This window comes from Caretta caretta, chromosome 20 (assembly GCF_965140235.1).
Source record: "Caretta caretta isolate rCarCar2 chromosome 20, rCarCar1.hap1, whole genome shotgun sequence".
Taxonomy (NCBI): Eukaryota; Metazoa; Chordata; order Testudines; family Cheloniidae; genus Caretta; species Caretta caretta.
Window position 1 is genome coordinate 20,750,008 of NC_134225.1, and position 21,458 is coordinate 20,771,465.

At 59.5% G+C, this 21,458-nt stretch overlaps 1 protein-coding gene across 2 annotated transcripts; it reads left to right on the plus strand.

Moving 5' to 3' along the window:
• The first annotated feature begins 3,897 nt into the window (after positions 1-3,897).
• On the plus strand, positions 3,898-20,462 carry LYL1 (LYL1 basic helix-loop-helix family member). 2 transcript variants are annotated; one of them, XM_048831846.2, is made up of 4 exons: positions 3,898-4,166; positions 16,692-17,112; positions 17,498-17,589; positions 19,510-20,462. In XM_048831846.2, exons 1-4 carry the CDS (start codon positions 4,130-4,132, stop codon positions 19,857-19,859), a joined length of 900 nt encoding a protein of 299 aa, XP_048687803.2. In that variant the 5' UTR covers positions 3,898-4,129; the 3' UTR covers positions 19,860-20,462. The 2 variants fall into 2 exon arrangements, with proteins under 2 accessions (XP_048687803.2, XP_048687804.2); XM_048831847.2 differs by having other exon boundaries at positions 3,899-4,166; positions 16,695-17,112.
• The last annotated feature ends 996 nt before the right edge of the window (positions 20,463-21,458 follow it).

The window sequence follows — 21,458 nt, forward strand, 5'->3', positions numbered from 1 at the left end:
GAGTGCATACCCGTCTTGCTCCGAAAGCAGAGCCACAGCAGGCTAAAGGAGAATCCCAGGGAGGCGAGTGCAGTATAGGGCATATGGCACACAGAGAAGCAGTTCTGATTCAGTCTGCACCCTTCACACACGTACAGACGTCCCAACCAAGATCGGGGCTCCATCGTGCCAGGTGCTGCATGGACCCTGACCAAAATCAGGGTCCCCATTGTGCTGGCAACAGACCCTGTACAAGATCAGGACTCCCTCCCACCACTGTGTTGCAGACCCACAGTCCCTGCTTGAAGAACTCACAGTCTAATTAGATACAGGGTGGGAGGGGAAACTGAGGCACCCAGAAGAGAGAGGACTTGCTCAAGGCTGGGCCTAGAACCCAGGCATCCTAAGTCGTAAGCCAGCGCCCTCACCACTCAACCACCCTGCCTCTCACAGCAGCAGATAAGATTTTACAGCCCCTCGCACAACAGGGCCATATGACGAGCCAAGCAAGGCCCTGCACTTGGCCAGTCGGTAACACAACAGCTGTGGGACACTGCAGCCGAGCCGTTCCTAGTCGGGTGGGAACGTTGTGAGCGTTGATGGGCAGAGCCCTGAGGGTTTGGGGGGAAACCAGACAAGCCTGGTTGCGTGCACAGGTCATAGTCTCATGCTTCCATGCACCAACATGGCCACCCAGCTGGGCCCTTTGACCCCACTCTGACCAGTCCCCTCTGGAACCCAGGAGTCCTGGCTCTCAGCCCTGCCCCCAACCACTAGATCCCACTCCCCTCCCAGAGCTGAGAACGGAAGAAACCCAGGAGTCCTGGTTCCCAGCCTCCCTGCTCTAAACCTAGGCCCCACTCTCCCCCAGAGCTGGGGAGGCCTCCTGCCTCCCACCTTCAGCGACTGCATGACCTCAGAGGGGGAGCTGTTCGGGCATTCATGGAGGGGGCCTGTTTTCTCCTCTTCTGGAGCATCAGGTACGGGCTGCTGTCGCAGCCAGGATCCTGGGGGGAGGGCTGGCGGTTGGGGGCAATGATATAAGGCAGGAACTGGAAGGAACGTAGAGGAAACCCGAGTTCGAGCCCTGCGCCCGGATGAATCGAGGCCGAGAGGAGGAAGCTAAGCCAGTGACTCAGAACGCGCTGTGCCCCCAGTTGTTGGCAGCCCCCAGGGCCAGGAGAAGCCCCCCCCTTCCCACCACAGGAGGAGCCTGCGTGACCAGATGTTCCCCACCTCACGTGCCCCCAGCCCAGAACCCCCGGCTCACCATGTGCACAGGTGCCAGGCAGTCAGGGCACCAGGGCCAGGGGGAGCTGAAATGCAGCCAGAGGGGCAGCGAGAGCTCAATGCCTGGGTGACAGGGGAAAGGGGCTGCGGGTCAGGATTGAGGGGCAACAGTCGAGTTGTGTGTGGCTGGCTCAGCGGGGTGGGGAATGGGACATGGGGCCTTCCCCCACTAGGGGGGGTGGCTCCCGTCCAGCCCTCGGTGAAATAGGGCTAATAACCTTTCCCGGGTTAATTCGGAAGCATTTCCAATGTGCTTTGAGATCCCCAGGGGGAGGAGCTGGGCGTGGACCTGAGCATTGATTTAAATAAGTGAATGCAGCTGGGTGCTGTCCCCTCCCCAGCTTCCTGCAGGAAGCTGTCAAAGGGGAAGGCAACCCCCACCCCAGCACCGGGGACCAGGAGGGGCTGGGTTCTGCGCTCTGGGCAGGGAGGGGCACGGCTGGGAGCACGGTGCAAACATTCAGAGCCAGGGTAATGGGCTTGTCCCCCTGCTATGGATGGGGAAATGGAGACACAGAGTGGGCAGGGACTAACTGCAACCTCAGGCAACAAGTCAGTGACCGGAACCCAGGTGTCCTGACTCCCAGCCCACTGCTCTAACCACTGAGCCAGCCTAATATCGGGGGGCGGGCGGGGAAGGGAATAGAGGCCTCTGTAAAAACCTTCAATGTAAAATAGAAAATGAAACTCCCTGTTTTGCAGGAACTTCCCCAAAATGTCAGTTAGAGCCACTGGGTGGAGGCAGGGCCCAAACGGGCTCAGCTCTGCCCCGGCTTGTACCCCCCTGAGCCTGTCTGTGCTCCTCTGCTCCCCCCCAACTGACACACTCCAAGCAGCAGGGACATAGCGGGCACAGCAGAGACGGGCTCCTGCCCTCAGTTCCAGCCCTGCCCAGCAACCACGCAGGGAAAATCCGGCTCAGCCCCTGCAGCCCTGGGCTGGAGCATGCTCCGTGAGAGTGGGATCTTGGAGTCCTTCGCCCCCAAACGCCCACAAGCCTCTGCTGAGCATGTGCCCACCGATTTCCCCCCAAAGGCTCTTTAAGTTGGCCTCATGTGGGAGGCAGAGCTCAGTGGTTTGAGTATTGGCCTGCTAAACCCAGGGTTGTGAGTTCAATCCCTGAGGGGGCCATTTAGGGATCTGGGGCAAAAATTGGGGATTGGCCCTGCTTTGAGCAGGGGGTTGGACTAGATGACCTCCTGAGGTCCCTTCCACCCCTGTGATTCTATGTGGACACGTTTCCACAGGGCCAGCAAAAGGCACCTCCCTGATGCCAGGGTGATGACCCCCAGCCAAATTGCAGAGCCCTGCTCCAACACAGGGGGGTGCTAGAGCTTCTGACAGAGGTGGGGTTAGGAGTTTGGTTTTTTTTTAACTGTGGCTACACCACTGTAGTGTTCCCTGGCCGGGTTCTCTGGAACAGCTGAAACTTTCCAAAACAAACCCGTCCCGCCCCAGGCAAACCCCTGCCCGGAAAACTCCAGGCCGGGGGCTTAAAGTTGGGCCAAGTCAGACGCTGCGGAATACAGGATCTTATCAAGACAGGGGTCAGGTGGCCTGCGGCTCCAGGTAGATCAGTGTGTAGGAGGCTTGTCAGGCAGTTGGTGGGCATGGCTGGCCAGATAGGCCGGTGTCTTAGTGGTTAGGGAAGCAGCTAGATAATGATGATTATTGGGAGAGATTTCCAGACCCCCCAGTGCCATTGGGTGCCCGATGCACAGGGGGCGGTGGGGCGCCTCGCTCCTATTTGAGTCACTTACACAATTTTTGTAACCCCCCCCCCAACCGAGACGGGTGCCCCCTCATAGCCGGCACCACATAGACACAGTCCCTGCCCCAATGAGCTTACAGTGTATGTAGACTGAGGAGCGGGGAAACTGAGGCACGGAGTGGGGCTATAACTTGCCCGGGGCTCCCGGGAGGCCGGTGGCAGAACCAGGAATAGAACCCAGGAGTCCTGAGTCCCAGCCTGCTGCCAGGTCGGTAGATTTCGGCCCCCCTGCCCCTCGTTCCCCTGTGCGCTCTCTTCTTTCCCAGAATTGGTGCAAGCACCTTCTCCACTGCAGCCCCTGCGGCATCTCTCCCGCCCGCGCTGGCGCCAGGCCACCCCCCGGGATCCCTGCAACCCAGCCCGGGATTTAATCCCCAAACTATTGTTGAGAGTGTTCCCCCCCCCCGCCCCCGAAAACCTCTTGGCTTTTCCCGCGGAGCCGATCCTGGATTTCGGGGCGTTGACCTTTGGCTCCAACTCATCGATGACTCTGGGGCGAGGCAGGCCCGGTGTCCACCGGGCGCCCGGTGCCTTTAAGGAACCCCAAAAGCGGGCAGGGCCGGGGGGGGTCCCTTTCCCCAGATCCAAGGTTATTGTGCTTTGCAGACATGTAATTAGCGAACAGGCTCCCCGCTCCCTCTGTGAACGCTCCTGTTTGGTGGGTCATGCTCTGCCACGGCAGTTTCCTCTTGTTTTCTTTCCAAGTCTCCCGTTAGGTTGAGTCTGACTCGGGGTTTCCTTATCAGCACGGCGCAGGCGGTCCTTTGCCTCTTATCTACCAGCCGCAGAACATCCCCAGCCCAACGAGCAGGAAACCTCTCTCGGGGGGGGGGGGGAGGGCAGGGGGGGTGGACCAGACTTCTTCAAATCTTAGTGGCCACATAGTGCCTGTGGAAAAGAGAGAGCGAGCGAGGTGGCGTGTGTGGGTAAGGGGGGCTAGCAAGTAGGATGGGGGGGAGTTGAGGCCGGGAAAGACGCTTGACTCCAATCGCTGCCCCCCCCTCCAAAAAAAAGAACCAACCCCCAAATTTTCGCCCTCGCACCCGCCGAGAAGACGGAGACTTGGACCCCAGATCATGGACCCTGCGCATGGTGGCCAGGAACAAACATGTGGCCAAGTTGTGGGGTAAGGCGCGCCCCGGGCGCAGAGATGCGCCCATCGCGGCGAGGGGCTCGGCCGCTTCCCGGGGCTTTCTCGTCCTCCTGGGTCCCTGCCCCCGCACACCCCGCTTCACCCCACGGGGACCGGGTTCAGGGAGGGGTGATCTGTGGGGGGCATCCCAGGGAGCCACCTGCTTGTAAGGGAATTGCGTGGTGGGGGAGGAAAGATCGTTTGTCTTCTTTCCTGGAGGGAGAGGGGAGATGGGGTATTTTTTTCTGGTGAGCCTTGGGGGGAGTTTACCTGCGGGGTTTGTGCGGGGCTGTGTATTTCAGGGAACAACTGTTAACCCGTTGATTTAGCTCGAACGGGGATTAATTGGAGCCAGTTTCCCAAATACAAAACCCGCCGAAGGATGGAATGTCCTGAAATTAGACAAGTTTGGGATTCTTTAAACCAAGAAAGCCTCCCCCTGCCCCCCCCCCCAAAAAAACCCATTGCATTTAGGACGGGGAGCTGTCGCTTTGCTTCCCCTTTTCTCTGGGGATTTGTCTGTTGTCGACTGGAGCTAACCCCCAAAGAGAGCGCGAGAGGGGCCCGCTCTTCCCCAGCCGATTTGGGGGGCGCGGCGCGTTTCAAGCCCGGCTGGAATCGGTTCCCGGGTGCGCCGGACCCCGCCGGAACCCTCCGGCCCAGCGGAGCGGGGGACACTGTCGCCGGGCGCTCGCGGTCCCGACCGGCGCGGGGGAGCCGGCCAAAGCCACCCGCGCCCAGCCTCCCGGGGGCGCAAAGTCTAAACCTTGGACTTTTCCGGACTCTTCCCGCCCCCCAAACCCGCCCCCCCCCCAGACCTTTTAGCTTTGACATTAGGACTCGTCCGCGGGGCAGAGCAGAAGATCCGGCGGTCGAGTGAATGTGCCGACAACTCCCTCCCCGTTTTCAGCTCTGTTCATGGGGGTTATTTCTACTGGTTCATCCAGAGCCGTGTCCGCGGCTCCTGCGCCTCCATCCGCGCCGGGAAAAGCCCCTTTTTAAAATCTGTGCGTGGGCCAGAGCGGCCGGTCACTCGGGGCCCTGGCTTCGGGCGTGTTTATCGTGTCGGGTCTCCCGGCCCCGGCACTCGATGGCGCCGCGGGACCCGAGTTACACTCCCGGGGACAGGGAGCCCCGCCGCGCGGGGGATGAAGGGTCCCGGCTTGGCCCGTAGTTTGGTGACGCTCCAGAGCGGGGCCGCCGGGTGCCGGGTGCCCGGGCGGTCTGCGCTGCGCCCCGGGGCTGGCGGCCCCGGCCCTGAATCAGGGCTTCGCCCACGGTCCGCAGCGTGTGTGGGATTCTAGGGGCAGATACACACCCTGCCTGTACGGAGACCCTTTCCATAAGGGGTGTACAGATTAGTGCAGCTCCAGGCCTGCCATACGCCCCGCTGTACGAGATTAAATAGCTATGATTTGTGCATAATTACACACACACACACGCTATAGATATACAATGAATATGGTCTTATTATATACAGGATATTGGTCTGTAATGATATCATGTGTGATACAGATATGCATCTTGTATACATCTTGTATTTGTATTTCTTTATATTTAGTATATTTAATTTGAAATATTTTGTGTCAATTAGATAGATAGATAGAGGGGGTGTATGGAGATAGATAGATAGAAAGAAGGGGTGTGTGGGGATAGATAGATAGATAGATAAATAGATAGATAGATAGATAGAAGGGGTGTGTGGTGATAGCTAGATAGAGGGGGTGGGGATGGATAGATAGATAGATAGAGGGGGTGTGTGGGGATAGATAGATAGATGGGGTGTGTGGGGATAGATAGATAGATAGATAGATAGATAGATAGATAGATAGATAGATAGATAGATAGAGGGGGTGGATGGGGATAGATAGATAGATGATAGATAGAAGGGATGTGTGGGGATAGATAGATAGACAGGTAGAGGGGGTGGATGGGGATAGATAGATAGAGGGAGTGGATGGGGATAGAGGGGGTGGATGGGGATAGATAGATAGAGGGAGTGGATGGGGATAGAGGGAGTGGATGGGGATAGAGGGGGTGGATGGGGATAGATAGATAGATAGAGGGGGTGGATGGGGATAGATAAATAGAGGGGGTGGATGGGGATAGATAGATAGAGGGAGTGGATGGGGATAGAGGGGGTGGATGGGGATAGATAGATAGAGGGAGTGGATGGGGATAGAGGGGGTGGATGGGGATAGATAGATACAGGGGGTGTGGGGGGATAGATAGAATTAAGTCAGGGTCCAGTTGAAATCAGCGACAATACTTTCTATATAATATAACTGTAAGGTAATAAGTCCGTCTGGGACAGGTCCTTGGACGGTGTAACATGTTCACGGTGCCGTGCCTCAGTGGGGCTATGACACGCTAGCTGAGGTTCTGTCTCATAAAATGTCTGTGTATTTACAGTGTAGTCACCAATACACACACACATTTACTTCCAGTTTTTTTTAATGAGCAACTCGCGTTAGTCGGCAAGCTACGGACAGGGCTCGGGCTTGTCCAAGGTTACAATAGTTGTGTTGGCTCAAAGATCCACCCTGGGGTCCTTTCCGCTTTCATTCAGCCCCCTGCCCCTTGTGACCCTGGCTACAGAATCAGGGAAATTCGGGCTCTGCTGGGCCCGGAGGAGGGCTGAAGGAAAGGAGCCAGAAACAAGTCACTGGCAACCACAGGCTGCAATCGCTTCTGGAAAAATTAGCGACTTGTTAATTTTTTAAAATAGGTTTTATGTAAAATGAGCTCTTCTGCTGGGTTTTCTTCAGTGGCGGGGGGGGGGCTAAACCGATCGGGTTGGACGTTGCCTCAGATTGCATCGCTTTGGAAAGGCATTTTCAAAACCATTTCCTCTATTCCGCTGCGTTTTCATCACCCCGCCGCCCAGACAGAAGATGGTGTCAAGCCACATGAAACGGAACCTTGGTTTTACTTTTTCTCTCTTTTGCCGATTTCAGTCGCCTTCCCTTTGAGAAATCCCACCAGGCCGGGGAAGGGAACTCGAGACCGAAATATGTTTGGGGGACTGGGTCAGGACCAAGGTGGAGTGGAAATGCCTGGAAATCAACCCTTGGCAGGCCCTGCAGTTGCAGAACCAAGGAGGCGTGGGTGCTGGATTGTATTCTTTTGAAATCCGTGTTATTTCTTCAGTGACTTGGCCTACTGGGGCAGAGCTTATTTATTAGGTGTATTATGGTAGCACCTAGGGGCCCCAGACCTGGCCCCGCTGTGCAGGGTGCAGTACATTATTTATTAGTAGGGCGCTACCAAATTAATGGCTGTGGAAAACACATCACAGACTGTGAAATCTGGTCTCCCCCCATGAAATCTGCTCTTTTGTGTACTTTTACCCCATTTCTCAAGATGGGGATCCCAACCCAAAAGGGGGTCACAAGGCTATTCCTGGGGGGTCACGGGATTGCCACCTTACTTCTGTGCCATCTTCAGAGCTGGGTGGTGGGAAAGCGGCGGCTGCTGGCCGGGAACCCAGCTCCGAAGGCAGCGTCGCCATCAGCAGCAGTGCAGAAGTAAGAGGGGCGATACTATGGCCCCTCCTACTAGTCTCGGGACCCCCTTTTGGGTCGGGACCCCCCCCCACCCCCATCTGAGAAACGCTGACTTCGCAGGTTTATGTGTTGCCATTTTGAAATACATATTTGTGCTTTGTGACACCCCCATGAAATTTCAGATTGAAATATCTGGCACCATGAAATTCAAGCGTTTTAAGATGCTGCGACCAGGAAATTTAGAAAAAATGGAGCGTGAATTTGGTAGGGGCGTGTTTATTAGGTGTAGCGTGGTGCTAGGCACTGCACATTCCGAGCACAGGATTCAAACTGGCTACTCAGCCCCTTTGCAACCACATGCTTTGAGTGAGGTCGAAGGCGACGTGGGCGCCGGACTTTAGGAAAGATGGGGACAAACGAGAGAGCTACGAACGTGATCAAAGGTTTAGAAAACCTGCCCTCTGAGGAAAAGCTAAAAAACCCTGGGCGTGTTTAGTCCTGAGAAAAGTCAACTGAGTGAGGACCTGAGAACAGTCCCCAAATATGTTATAAGGGAGAAGACAGGGATCAATTGTTCTCCATGGCCACAGAAGTAGGCCAAGAAGCAAAGGGTTTCATCTGCAGCAGGGGAGATGCAGATTAGATATTAGGATAAACTTTCTAGTTCCATGGGGAGTTTAGCTCCGGACCAGGCGAGCAGGGAGGGCTGTGGGATCCCCATCATGGAGGATTTTAAGAACAGGTTGGACATGCACCTGGCAGAAATGGTCTAGCTTTGCTTTGTCCTGCCTCAGCGCAGGGGGCTGGACTTGATGAGCTCTCAAGGGATCTTCCAGCCCCACATTGCTACGATTCTGTGAGCCTCAGGTCTCTGTGCTATAAGACAGAAGAGAGTGGAGCCAGGCGTCCCAGGGGCCTATTCAGGACTCCTGGGTTCTCTCCCCAGCTCTAGGAGAGAAGTGGGGTCTAATGCTTAGAGCAGGGAGGGCAGGGAATCAGGACTCCTGGGTTCTGTCCCCAGCTCTGGGGGTGGGGTAGGGTCTAGGAGGGTACAGCTGGGGTCAGGGAGCAACAAAAATGATTAGGGGGCTAGGGCACATGACTTACAAGGAGAGGCTGAGGGAACTGGGGTTATTTAGTCTGCAGAAGAGAAGAATGAGGGGGGATTTGATAGCTGCCTTCAACTACCTGAAGGGGGGATCCAAAGAGGATGGAGCTCTGCTGTTCTCAGTGGTGGCAGATGACAGAACGAGGAGCAATGGTCTCAAGGTGTAGTGGGGAGGTCTAGGTTGGATATTAGGAAACACTATTTCACTAGGAGGGTGGTGAAGCGCTGGAATGGGTTCCCTAGGGAGGTGGAGGAATCTCCTTCCTTGGAGGTTTTCAAGGTCAGGCTTGACAACGCCCTGGCTGGGATGATTTAGTTGAGGTTGGTCCTGCTTGGAGCAGGGGGTTGGACTGGACCCTCCCGAGGTTCCTTCCAGCCCGGATCTTCTATGGTGATTCTATGGCTCTGTCCTGGACTTGCTGTGTGACACTCAGTGCCGTCCCCTCTCTGCGCCCAGGACGTTCTAGGTGACCCGTTTCTGTGACTTCCCCGGTAGGAAGCAGGCTGGGACCCAACAACTCACTGCAGCCCCCTGCTCCTCACAGGTCAGACTCCATTCGCCCGCACAGCCCCGAGGGGTGCGGCCGGGCTTCACCTGGCCACTTCCTGGGGAAAGCCGGGTGCCAGCAGGACGGGTACGAGAATGGTGCCAGGAACCCCCGGTCTCTGTGCAAGGAGCCTGATAGGCCAGGAAGGTGTCCCTGGAGGAGGCTTCCTCAGGGATAGTGACTCCAGGCTAGAACAGACCTTAGTCCGAGAGGTATCCCAGTAAAGGTACTAAAATGTGCTCGGGTAGAGTCACTCCGGGGGTACTGGGCACACTCGGGTAGAGTTACTACAGGGAGATGCTGGGTATAGTCACACCAGGGGGATACTGGGCATGCTTGGGTAGAGTCACTCCAGGGGTACCAGGCATGCTCAGGTACTCACTCCAGGCAGGTACTGGGCATGCTCAGATATAGTCACTCCAGGGGGTACTGGGAACGCTTGGGTATAGTTACTAGGGGGGAGGGTGGGGTCCTGGGCACACTTGAGTATAGTTACTCCAGGGGGTAGTGGGCACGCACGGGTATAGTAACACTTGGATATAGTTACTCCGGGTGGTACTGACCACACTCGGGTATAGTTCCTACAGGGGGTAGTGGACACGCTCGGATAGGGGCACTCCAGGGGATACTGACCAAGCTCTGGTATAGTTACTACAGGGGGTACTGGGCACACTCGGGTAGAGTCACTCCAAGGGGTACTGGGCACGCACGGGTACAGTTACTCCAGGGGCATACTGGGCACACTTGGGTATCATTACTCCATGGGGGTACTGGGGACGCTTGGGTATAGTTACTACAGGGGGTACTGGACCCGCTCAGTTATACTCACTCCAGGGGCTACCGGGCACGCTCGGGTATAGTTACTCCAGGGGCGTACTGGGCACACTTGGGTATCGTTACTCCAGGGGGTACTAGCCCCACTCAGTGTCCCTGAGTCCCCAGGCGATGCTCTGGAACTGCTCCCTCTGAAGCCAGGCAGGACTCTGGGGAAGTCTCCTTTCTGGGAGCAGCCTGTCTGCAGGACACACAGCTCACCCGGCTTCCACCGTCCTGGGTCTGACCCTGGAGCATTCAGCCTCCTCTGCCCCTCCGTGCGCTTCCCCCAGCGAGTCCGCCCAGGCGGGGTCCTGGGGAAGCCAGAGGGTCCTGCCCCCCAACTCCGCAGTCAGACGGGACTCTCAGCCAGCCAGTAAAACAGAAGGTTTATTAGACGACAGGAACGTGGTCTAAAACAGAGCTTGCAGGTGCAGAGAACAGGACCCCTCAGCTGGGTCCATGTTGGGGGGCAGTGAGCCAGACAACCACGTCTGCACTTCACTCCTCCTCCCCAGCCAGCCCCCAACTGAAACTCTCTCCAGCCCCTCCTCCTCTGGGCTTTGTCCCTTTCGCGGGCCAGGAGGTCACCGGATCCCTTTGTTCTCCAACCCTTTAGCTCTCACCTTGCAGGGGGGAAGGGCCCAGGCCATCCGTGGCCAGGAAACAGGGTGTCAGCCATTCTCTGTGTCCAGACCCCTGCACACCCCTGCCCTCTAGGGCTCTGCAGTGATCATACACCCTTACCCCACCCCCTAGATACTTAAGAACTGCATCGGGGAAACTGAGGCACCGCCACACTATTCAGAGGAACCATTAAGAACAGTCCCACTTCGTCACACTCAGTTATACTCACTCCAGGGGCTACCGGGCACGCTCGGGTACAGTTACTCCAGGGGCATAATGGGCACACTTGGGTATAATTACTCCAGAGGCGTACTGGGCACACTCAGGTGTAGTTACTACAGGGGGTACTGGGCATGCTCGGTTATACTCATTCCTGGGGGTACTGGGCATGCTCGGGTATAGTTACTACAGGGGGTACTGTCCCTGCTTGGTTATACTTACACCTGGGGGTATTGGGAACGCTCAGGTATAGTTACTCCAGGGGGGTACTGGGCATGCTTGGATATAGTTACTACAGGGGGTACTGGGCACACTCGGGTATCGTTACTACAGGGAGGTACTGGCCCCGCTCGGTTATACTCACTCCAGGAGGTACTGGGCATGCTTGGGTATAGTTACTACAGGGAGGTACTGGCCCCACTCAGTAATACTCACCCTTGGGGGTACTGGGCATGCTCAGGTATAGTTACTCCAGGGGGTACTGGCCCCGCTCCTTTATACTCCATCCAGGGAGTACTGGTTATGCTCGGGTAGAGTCACTCCTGGCTGTTTTCCTGGGCTTCTGCTGTGGCGGCTCTTGGGGGAAGCAGAGTTTGGTGTCGATCAATCCCTGTATAGTATGTGGTTCGGTGTATATGTGTGTGTATGGGGGGGGTGTTTTTGTGTCTGGATGTGTTTGTGTGTGTGTGTGTGTCAAAGTATGTACATAAGAACAGCTACACGGGGTCAGACCAATGGTCCATCCAGCCTGTTCTCCTGTCTCCCAACAGTGGCCAGTGCCAGGTGCCTCAGAGGGAGTGGACAGAACCGGACAATTATCGAGTGCTCCAGCCCCTGTCAGCCAGTCCCAGCTTCTGGCCGTCAGAGGCGAGGGACACCCACAGCACAGGGCTGTGTCCCTGACCGTCTTCACTCGTAGCCATTGGTGGACCTATCTTCCACAAATGCATCTCATTCTTGTTTTGAACTCAGTTATACTTTTGGCCTTCACAACATCCTCTGTCAAGGAGTTCCACAGGTTAACTGTGCATTGTGTGAAGAAGTCCTGCCGTGTCTTTGTTTTAAAGCTGCTGCTTATTAATGTCATTGGGGTGACCCTTGGTTCTTGTGTTAGGTGACAGGGTAAATAACACTTCCTTAGTCACCTCCGCCACACTGGTCACATGTTATAGACCCCTGTCATATCCCCCGCAGTCGTCTCTTTTCGAAGATTAACATTCCCGGTCTTTTCAATCTCTCCTCTTCTGGGAGCTGTTTCATCCCCTTAATCAGTTCTCTTGCCCTTCTCTGTATTTTTTCCAACGCTAACATATCTTTACTGAGTTGGGGCAGCCAGACCTACACGCAGTATTCGAGATGGGGGCGTACCATGGATTTATAGAGAGGCATTAAGATACTTGTTGTCTTATCTGCCCCTTTCCCTGTAGTTCCGAACACTGATCACCTTTTTTATTTATTTATTTTTGGCCTGCCCTGCACATTGAGCAGGTGTTTTCTGCGAACGATCCACGGTGAGTCCAAAATCTCCTTCTTGTGCTAATTTAGACCCCATCCGTTTGTACGGTTGTTGGGATTTTCTTGTGCAATGTGTCGCTTTTCACTTCTCGACACTGGATTTCGTCTGCCATGCGGCTGGCCACTCACCCAGGTCTGTGAGATCCTTTTGTAACTCTTCACTGGCTGCCTGGGACTTAACTATCTTGAGTAGTTTTGTGTCATCTGCAAACTTGGCCACCTCACTGGTTACCCCTTTTCCCGGCTCATTTATGAATCTGTAGAACGTCACTGGTCCCAGTTCAGATTCTCAGGGGTCACCGCTCTTTACCTCTTTCCAGTCTGAAAACTGACCACTTACTCCTACCCTTTGTTTCCTGTCTTTTAACTACTTACTGAGCCACAAGAGGACCGTCCCTCTTATCCCCTGACAGCTAACTCTGCTTAAGAGCCTTTGGCGAGGGACCTTGTCAAAGGCTTTCTGAAAGTCCAAGCACACGATATCCCCTGGATCCCCCTTGTGCACAGGCTTGTTGAGCCCCTCAGAGAATTGTAGTAGATTGGAGAGGCAGGATTTCCCTTTATTAAAGGCACATTGACTCTTCCCAACAAACTGTGCTCGTCTGTTTCTGATCAGTCCGTTCTTTACTAGAGTTTCAGCCAATTTGCCTGGTACCGACGTTAGGTTTACCAGCCGGTAGTTGCCAGGCTCGCTGCTGGAGCCTTTTAAAAAAGTCGGCATCCCGTTAACTAGCCCCTGGGCCTCTGGTCCAGAGGCTGATTTCCACGTGCTGGGTGCGGCCCGTTTGCGGGGCCAAATGGTGGGACCAGGTTCCCACAGTCAAACCCCTGTGTGGTTGTCGGATGGCCGGTGTGACAGCTCAGCTGGGTTGGGCATCTCATTCGTGTGGCCGACTCAAGGCCATATTTATGGCCGGCTAAAGCGAGGTAGCTGGTCTCACGGTGGCCAGGACAAACGTGGAAGCCGCTCAGGGGGACACCGGCAGCTGGGGAGCACCAGCCCACGACACAGCCCGGGAGGTGTGATGTTGTGGGCGCATGAACTGGGCCTGAGCCGCGCAAAGCCCGGCTGCAGCGGCCTGCCATAGGCCCTGGCGGGGTTGGCCGTGCCCCGTGGAGCCGCGTGTGCAGGGCCTTGCGCTGCTGTGACCCGGGGCTGGGTGGTCACCGGCTCTTTGCTCCAGACACCATCAGGTACACACGTGTGTTTGTGTCACTGCAGTGTGTGCACCTGGGTGCGTGATGGCACGTGAGCCATGGCTGTGTCTGGGTGCACTGGGTGGGTGTGTCTGGGTCCTGTCAATGGGGGGGGGGGGGGAGGGCGCTGGACGGCCCCCTCCCTGCCCCCTGAAGGAAAGTCTCCGCAAAGTTAGTTAAGAGAAAATAGAAAAATGCCCACCCCTGTACACACTCACCCAGCCTGGGACACACACACACACACAGAGCCTTGGACACACACACACACACTCACCCAGCCTCGGGCTAGGGTGACCAGGCAGCAAGGGTGAAAAATCGGGATGGGGGTGCGGGGTAATAGGCACCTATAAGAGAAAAAGCCCCTAACCCTAAACCCTATAAAATTGGGACATCTGGTCACCCCCACCTTGGGGACACACACACACAGAGCCTGGGACATACACAGAGGGCCTTGGACACACACACACACACAGCCTGGGACACACACAGAGGGCCTGGGACACACACAGAGGGCCTTGGACACACACACAGCCTGGGACACACACAGAGGGCCTGGGACACACACACACACACAGCCTGGGACACACACCCAGGGCCTCGGACACCCCCCCGCATGATGCCCAGGCTCCCTCTATGTCTCGCTCTGCGGCTGAGCCCTTTGCTGCAGCCGGGTCAGCGTCGCACCGCGGCCATCTCCCCCTCCCCCCACCCCCCGCTGCGGGGATCCCCCCCGCCCCGCACGGCTCTGACCTGCCAGCCGGGAGGCTGGGTGACCCCTGGAGCCAAGGGGGCAGCTGGGGGGGGTCTCTCCCTGCCACTGCCTGGGGCACCCCCCGTCCACACGCACTCTGAGGACCCCTAGGGGGCCACCAGTGGGAGAAGGAGCCGCAACGCCCCCTGGTAACATCCGGCTCCTGCACCACTTCGCCCTGGGCTCCCCTCAGCCCAATGGAGAGGAGGGGTGGCCTGATGCCTATGGCCCTGGCCTGGGACGTCCTGTGTGTGACCCTGGGCAAGTCATGCCTCTGTGCCTCAGTTTACCCATCTGTACAATAGGGGGAAAATAGCCCTTCCTGTGTCTGTTTAGACTGCAAGGGCTGCAGTCTGGGCAGCACCTGGCACAATGGGGGGGGGGCGGGTCTCAGTCCGGGTCTGTGCAGCGCCGGGCACAACAGGGGCCCCAATCGCTCCCATCCACCAAAGGCGTTTGCCTGGCAGTGACGTTGCCTACGGAGAAGCCAGACTCGCTGTCGGTCTCCGAGCAGGCTGCGTCCAGCCGCTGGCTGCTCCGTGACAGGCAGAAGCGGGAGAAATCAGCCGGGCTCCGCTCACCCTTCGGCCCGTGGAAACCCCACCGGGGAGCCGGGACACGCCGCTCCCCTGGGAGACCTGAACTGACTGCGGCCAGGTCACTGGGCGTCTGAGGGTTGATCCCGCAACCCCCCCCCGAATAACCGCAGGTATGAACAACACCCCCCCCCCAATAGTGCTGCCTGCGGGGGTGCCAATTTCAGGCTGAAGTCGAGGCCCGGGCACAAAACCCAATTCCGTGAACCAGGTGGGCTGGAGCCTTGTCTACACGAGAAAGCCAAAGCGATTTTGGGGGCGCGCCGGCACATGGTACATCCAGTCCGCGCCAGGGGACAAGAGCCGGGTTGGTCCCAGGATCCCAGCGGGGTGTGTGGGTGGGGGGGTCAAATCTGTCATTGGAGCAACAGCGAGACGAGCCGCCCCCCCTGTGCCGCTTAACTAAAGGGTTGAATGTAAACGGGGTTTCTTATCTGGGTGCAAAGAGGAGCCAGGAGACATTTTTCACACACCCCCAGGGTTTTTTTGTGAGCAAACGCAGCTGGCGGTTCAGTGAAATGTTTTGGGGCTTTGTGTCAGTTGCAGGCTGGGGAAAACCCCAACCTTGGACAACTTGGGATGGTTTCAGTTTGGGATTTTCCAGAGGAAATGCCCCTGGATTGTGTTGTAGGGTTTGTTTGTTTTTTTAAAAAAAGGGGGAGAAGAAGCTGAAAATTGGAGCGAATCTCTTTGTTCAGCCAGAAACCAGTTTGACTCCGGATTCGCCGACATTCCGAAACAAAACAAACGATTTTTATTTTTTGACAGAGAACCCAAAATAGCTAAACTGATCACTCTCATTACAGTGGGTATGGCAACACCCCTTTCTTCAGGCTCTCTGTGTGTATATAAATCTTCCAACTGTATTTCCCACTCCATGCATCTGATGAAGTGGGTTTTAGCCCACGAAAGCTTCTGCCAAAATACATTTTCTAGTCTCTAAGGTGCCACAAGGACTCCTCGTTCTTTTTGCACAACACTGATCGTGGGCTCAGTTCTGGGCCTTGGGTTTCCTATTCAGAGCTGGCTGGATCCGGTTGATTTATCACTTGGGAATCGGTTTGAACCAAACCAACATAAACCAGCTTTTATAGGGAAGCGGGGCCGTTCACACTGCATTTAGCACCAGGGTATCTAATCCAGTTTAAACGGCTCGGTTGCAGATTTGTGGATAGAAGAGGCTACAGACTTTACATCCAGCTGGTGAATGGAGCAGCCCATGGCCCCATCGCTGCAGGAGTCTTGGGGCCTGGTGTCCAGGGACCGTTTGGATGAATTTAGGAATCCTAATCAGCTTCTGAAATGACGGCTCCTCTAGTAGGGTTTCGTTGCATTCACATGTACGCGGCACACTGAGCAGCACAAGGGGCTGGGAGCCAGGACTCCTGGGTTCCGTTCCTGGCTCTGTTGCTGGCCGGTGTCACTTCCCGGCACCGTGCTTCAGTTTCCCCATCTTCAAAAACAGGCTCTTTGGTGTGATCAGGAGCAGCATGGATGGGGAGGAGAGATACCAGCCTGGACAGCCCATGGGTCTGCTCCGGGCCATCAGGGACGGGGGGGATACCAGGCTGGGGGGGCTCAGAGAGGGGCCAGGAACCGGGGCCCCTGCCTCGGTCTCACCTCACCTGTATTGTCCCAGCAGATGAGTTCTGGCCGCAGCCGGAGGTGCCGCGCCCCGCCTGGAAGATGATGGAGAAGCTGAGGACTCCCCTGCCCCCCTGCAGCCCCCTGCCCCCACCCTCACCCCCTGCCAGCCACTCACCCGCTAGCCACCCCCCTGCTTCCCCAACCCCTGCCTCGTCCCCGGACCCCAAGGGGAGCCCACCCCCCACAGCCCCTGCCCCGCTGCCCCCCGACGTTCCTGTCATCAGCTTGGGTCACAGCAAGCGCCCAACGCCGCCTGACGTGCCCACCACCGAGCTGACGGCCCTGCACCCCATCCCCTCCCTGGTGCAGCTCTCATCCCTGACCCCTGCGCCCCCCCCAGCCTCCATGACGCTCGCTGGCCTGCAGAGCCCACTCCTGCCCCCGCAGTATCACCCACACCCCTTCCTCAACAGGTCAGTGCTGGGGGGGGGTGTTGGGGGGCGGAAGCTGGGGGGGCTGGTTGTTTTTTGGGGGGTGAGAAAGTCACAGGGCTGATAATACCCCACCCCCATAGAGGGTCCCTGGGGGTGTCACCCCTCCCCCACAGCACCCCAAGGACGGATCCAGGCTCAGACCCAGTGCTGGGGGTGGGGGATGGGACAGTTTTAGGGGGTCTGTGACCCCCCTCCCCCCATGCATGGCTTTAATGTGCATGGTGGGGGTGTCAGGGCGGGGCTGGTTTACAGGGGGAGGGGCTACATGGTGACACCGCCCCTACCCTGCCCTCCCCCCCAGTAGGGTGCCCTGTGCCCCCTGCTGGCCAGGCCCCTCACCCCATGTCTCTGCCCCTCTCCCCAGCATCTACATTGGCACCCCCGGCTCTCTCAGCCTCCTCCCCGCCAGCCGCCTCAAGCGCCGGCCCAGCCACTTCGAGCAGGAGCTCATGGATGGTGAGTGCCTCCCCCTCCCAGCGGGGTGGAACCCAGGCGTCCGGGCTCCCCGCCCCGCCGTCTCCCGCTCTAACCACTAGACCCCACTGCCCGCCCAGAGCAGGGGAGAGAGCCCAGGCGTCCGACTCCCAGCCCCCGTGCTGGGCAGGGCCCTGCTGATGAGATGCCGATGTCACACTTGAAAAGACCAGCTCAGACGCACCATGGAAACAGGGGTCCAGTGTCCCCAGACATCCTGGTTTAAACTAGTGTGGTGTTAGGTGTGGCTGATACACAGCTCCCTGCCCCACCCCAGAGCTGGCTGCATCGCAGCGCCGGGCCAGGGCTCCCCATATAAAGAGCTCCGTGCCCCACCCCAGAGATGGCTGCATCTCCGCGCCGGGCCGGGGGTCCCTGGATAAACAGCCCCCTGCGATCCACCCCAGAGCTGGCTGCATCTCTGCCCTGGGCCAGGGGTCCCTGGATAAACAGCCCTGGCCCCACCCCAGAACTGACTGCATCTCTGCCCTGGGCCGGGGGTCCCCGGATAAACAGCCCCGGCCCCACCCCAGAGCTGGCTGCATCTCCGCACCCGGCCAGGGGTCCCTGGATAAACAGCCCCGGCCCCACCCTAGAGCTGGCTGCATCTCTGCCCTGGGCCAGGGGTCCCTGGATAAACAGCCCTGGCCCCACCCCAGAACTGACTGCATCTCTGCCCTGGGCCAGGGGGTCCCCGGATAAACAGCCCCGGCTCCACCCCAGAACTGACTGCATCTCTGCCCTGGGCCAGGGGTCCCTGGATAAACAGCCCCGGCCCCACCCCAGAGCTGGCTGCATCTCTGCCCTGGGCCGGGGGTCCCCGGATAAACAGCCCCGGCCCCACCCCAGAGCTGGCTGCATCTCCGCACCCGGCCAGGGGTCCCTGGATAAACAGCCCCGGCCCCACCCCAGAACTGACTGCATCTCTGCCCTGGGCCAGGGGTCCCCGGATAAACAGCCCCGGCCCCACCCCAGAGCTGGCTGCATCTCTGCCCTGGGCCGGCGGTCCCCGGATAAACAGACCCGGCCCCACCCCAGAGCTGGCTGCATCTCCGCACCCGGCCAGGGGTCCCTGGATAAACAGCCCCGGCCCCACCCTAGAGCTGGCTGCATCTCTGCCCTGGGCCAGGGGTCCCTGGATAAACAGCCCTGGCCCCACCCCAGAACTGACTGCATCTCTGCCCTGGGCCAGGGGGTCCCCAGATAAACAGCCCCGGCTCCACCCCAGAACTGACTGCATCTCTGCCCTGGGCCAGGGGTCCCTGGATAAACAGCCCCGGCCCCACCCCAGAGCTGGCTGCATCTCTGCCCTGGGCCGGGGGTCCCCGGATAAACAGCCCCGGCCCCACCCCAGAGCTGGCTGCATCTCCGCACCCGGCCAGGGGTCCCTGGATAAACAGCCCCGGCCCCACCCCAGAGCTGGCTGCATCTCCGCACCCGGCCAGGGGTCCCCGGATAAACAGCCCCGGCCCCACCCCAGAGCTGGCTGCATCTCTGCCCTGGGCCGGCGGTCCCCGGATAAACAGACCCGGCCCCACCCCAGAGCTGGCTGCATCTCCGCACCCGGCCAGGGGTCCCCGGATAAACAGCCCCGGCCCCACCCCAGAGCTGGCTGCATCTCTGCCCTGGGCCGGCGGTCCCCGGATAAACAGACCCGGCCCCACCCCAGAGCTGGCTGCATCTCCGCACCCGGCCAGGGGTCCCCGGATAAACAGCCCCGGCCCCACCCCAGAACTGACTGCATCTCTGCCCTGGGCCGGGGGTCCCCGGATAAACAGCCCCCTGCCCCACCCCAGAACTGGCTGCATCTCTGCCCTGGGCCGGGGGTCCCTGGACCGACGCCCCGCCCCAGAGCGGGCTGCTCCGGCGGGCGGTTGCCAGCTCTGCCCGTGCTCCCCGCAGGGCAGCAGCCGCAGAAAGTGGCCCGCCGCGTCTTCACCAACAGCCGGGAGCGCTGGCGGCAGCAGAACGTGAACGGGGCCTTCGCCGAGCTGCGGCGGCTCCTCCCCACGCACCCGCCGGACAAGAAGCTGAGCAAGAACGAGATCCTGCGCCTGGCCATGAAATACATCCGCTTCCTCGGGCAGCTGCTGCGCGACCAGGCCGCCGCCGGGCCCCCCGAGCCCCCCGAGCCCGAGGCCCCGCCGCCGGGCAGCCCGGGGGGCGAGGCGCCGCGGGGGGCCGCCCCCCGCCCCATCAAGCGGGAGCGCCGGACGCTGCTGGGGGCCGCGGCCGCGGGGGACGCCCGGTGATGATTGGTGCCCCCCCCTTCCTTCCCCCCCGCACTGGATTTTGGGGGGGGTGACTCTGGACTGGGAGGGGGGCGGGCCCCGCCCCCCCGGGGAATGGCATTGCAAGGGGGGGGCGCGCTCCGGATTCCGCCCGCCCCGCCCAGGTGTCAAGTGGGGCTGGGACCTTGGCGGGTCACCGCTGTGATGAGGTTGATCCAGTCTCAGCTGCTTCTGGCCCCCGAGGAGACGTGTCGGCGCTGGGTGGGAAATGTGGGGCGGGGGGGTGAGAGAATGGGGGGCAGCGCCCCAGCACGCGACAGAGCCCCCCCACCGTATGCCCCCCCCCATTGGCAAAGAGCCCCCGCATCCTGAAATGGCCTTGTCTGTGTTTTAACCCGGGGGGGGCTAAGACCCCCCCAGTGCCCTGGGCCCAGAGAACTGCTCCCCGTTCCGCCAGGGGGCGCAGGAGTGAGCAACGCTGGGGTGGGAGACCCCCCCCCCGGCCCCGTGTCTGGGGGGCGGGGGTCCTGCCCTGCGATGGGGGAGGGGAGCCGGGTGGTTTTTAATTTAACCCTGTCTGGGCTGTAGCCACGCGGCCCACGAAAGAAACACGAAGTGCGCAGAGCCGAGCCTGGGCCTTGTTCTTTTGGGGGACGTGGGGGGGGGCGCTGGAGAGACTGAACTCAAGGCGAGGGGAGCCATGGGGCAGAGGTGGGGGGGTCCTGGAAGGCCTTTGGGGGGAGGGTGCACAAGCGGGGAGATTTGGGGGGCGGTCCTAACACCTGGACACACACGTGGCCTGGCGGGGGGGGGGCTCCATGGTGGCATCATTGGGGGACCCCCCCCAGGAATGTGAACCCAGCGCCTGCGGGTGGGGTGGGGGGGTCTGGGAGGTCAGGGAAGGGGGGTGACTCAGCAATGGGGAGAGCCCCCCCCCAGCCAAGATCCCCCTCGTCCAAGCAAAGCGGAGGGGAGAGGGGCGATGCCCATGAAGATTCCCGCATGGAGACCAGCGCTGCCCGGAGAAGATGGTCGGGGGGGTTCCCAGGGTTCCAGCCCCCCCCCCCCCCCCGCAGGAGCTCGCTGTGCAGGGGGGGCGCACACAGCAATTGGGGGTCCTGGTGGTTTCCCTGAAGCCCCAAACCCACTGAGAACAGCTCAGCCCCCAGGTTCTGCCCCGTCCGTCTGGGGGGAAGGAGACCGGGTCGGGAGTGAGGGGCACCGGCGTGGGGGGGGGGGAACCCAGGGCTGGCACAGCCGTGGGGGGCGGCGGGTCGGGAGTGAGGGGCACCGGCGGGGGGGGAACCCAGGGCTGGCACAGCCGTGGGGGTCGGGAGTGAGGGGCACCGGCGGGGGGGGAACCCAGGGCTGGCACAGCCGTGGGGGGCTGCGGGTCGGGAGTGAGGGGCACCGGCGGGGGGGGGAACCCAGGGCTGGCACAGCCGTGGGGGGCTGCGGGTCGGGAGTGAGGGGCATCGGCGGGGGGGGGAACCCAGGGCTGGCACAGCCGTGGGGGGCGGCGGGTCGGGAGTGAGGGGCACCGGCGGGGGGGGAACCCAGGGCTGGCACAGCCGTGGGGGTCGGGAGTGAGGGGCACCGGCGGGGGGGGAACCCAGGGCT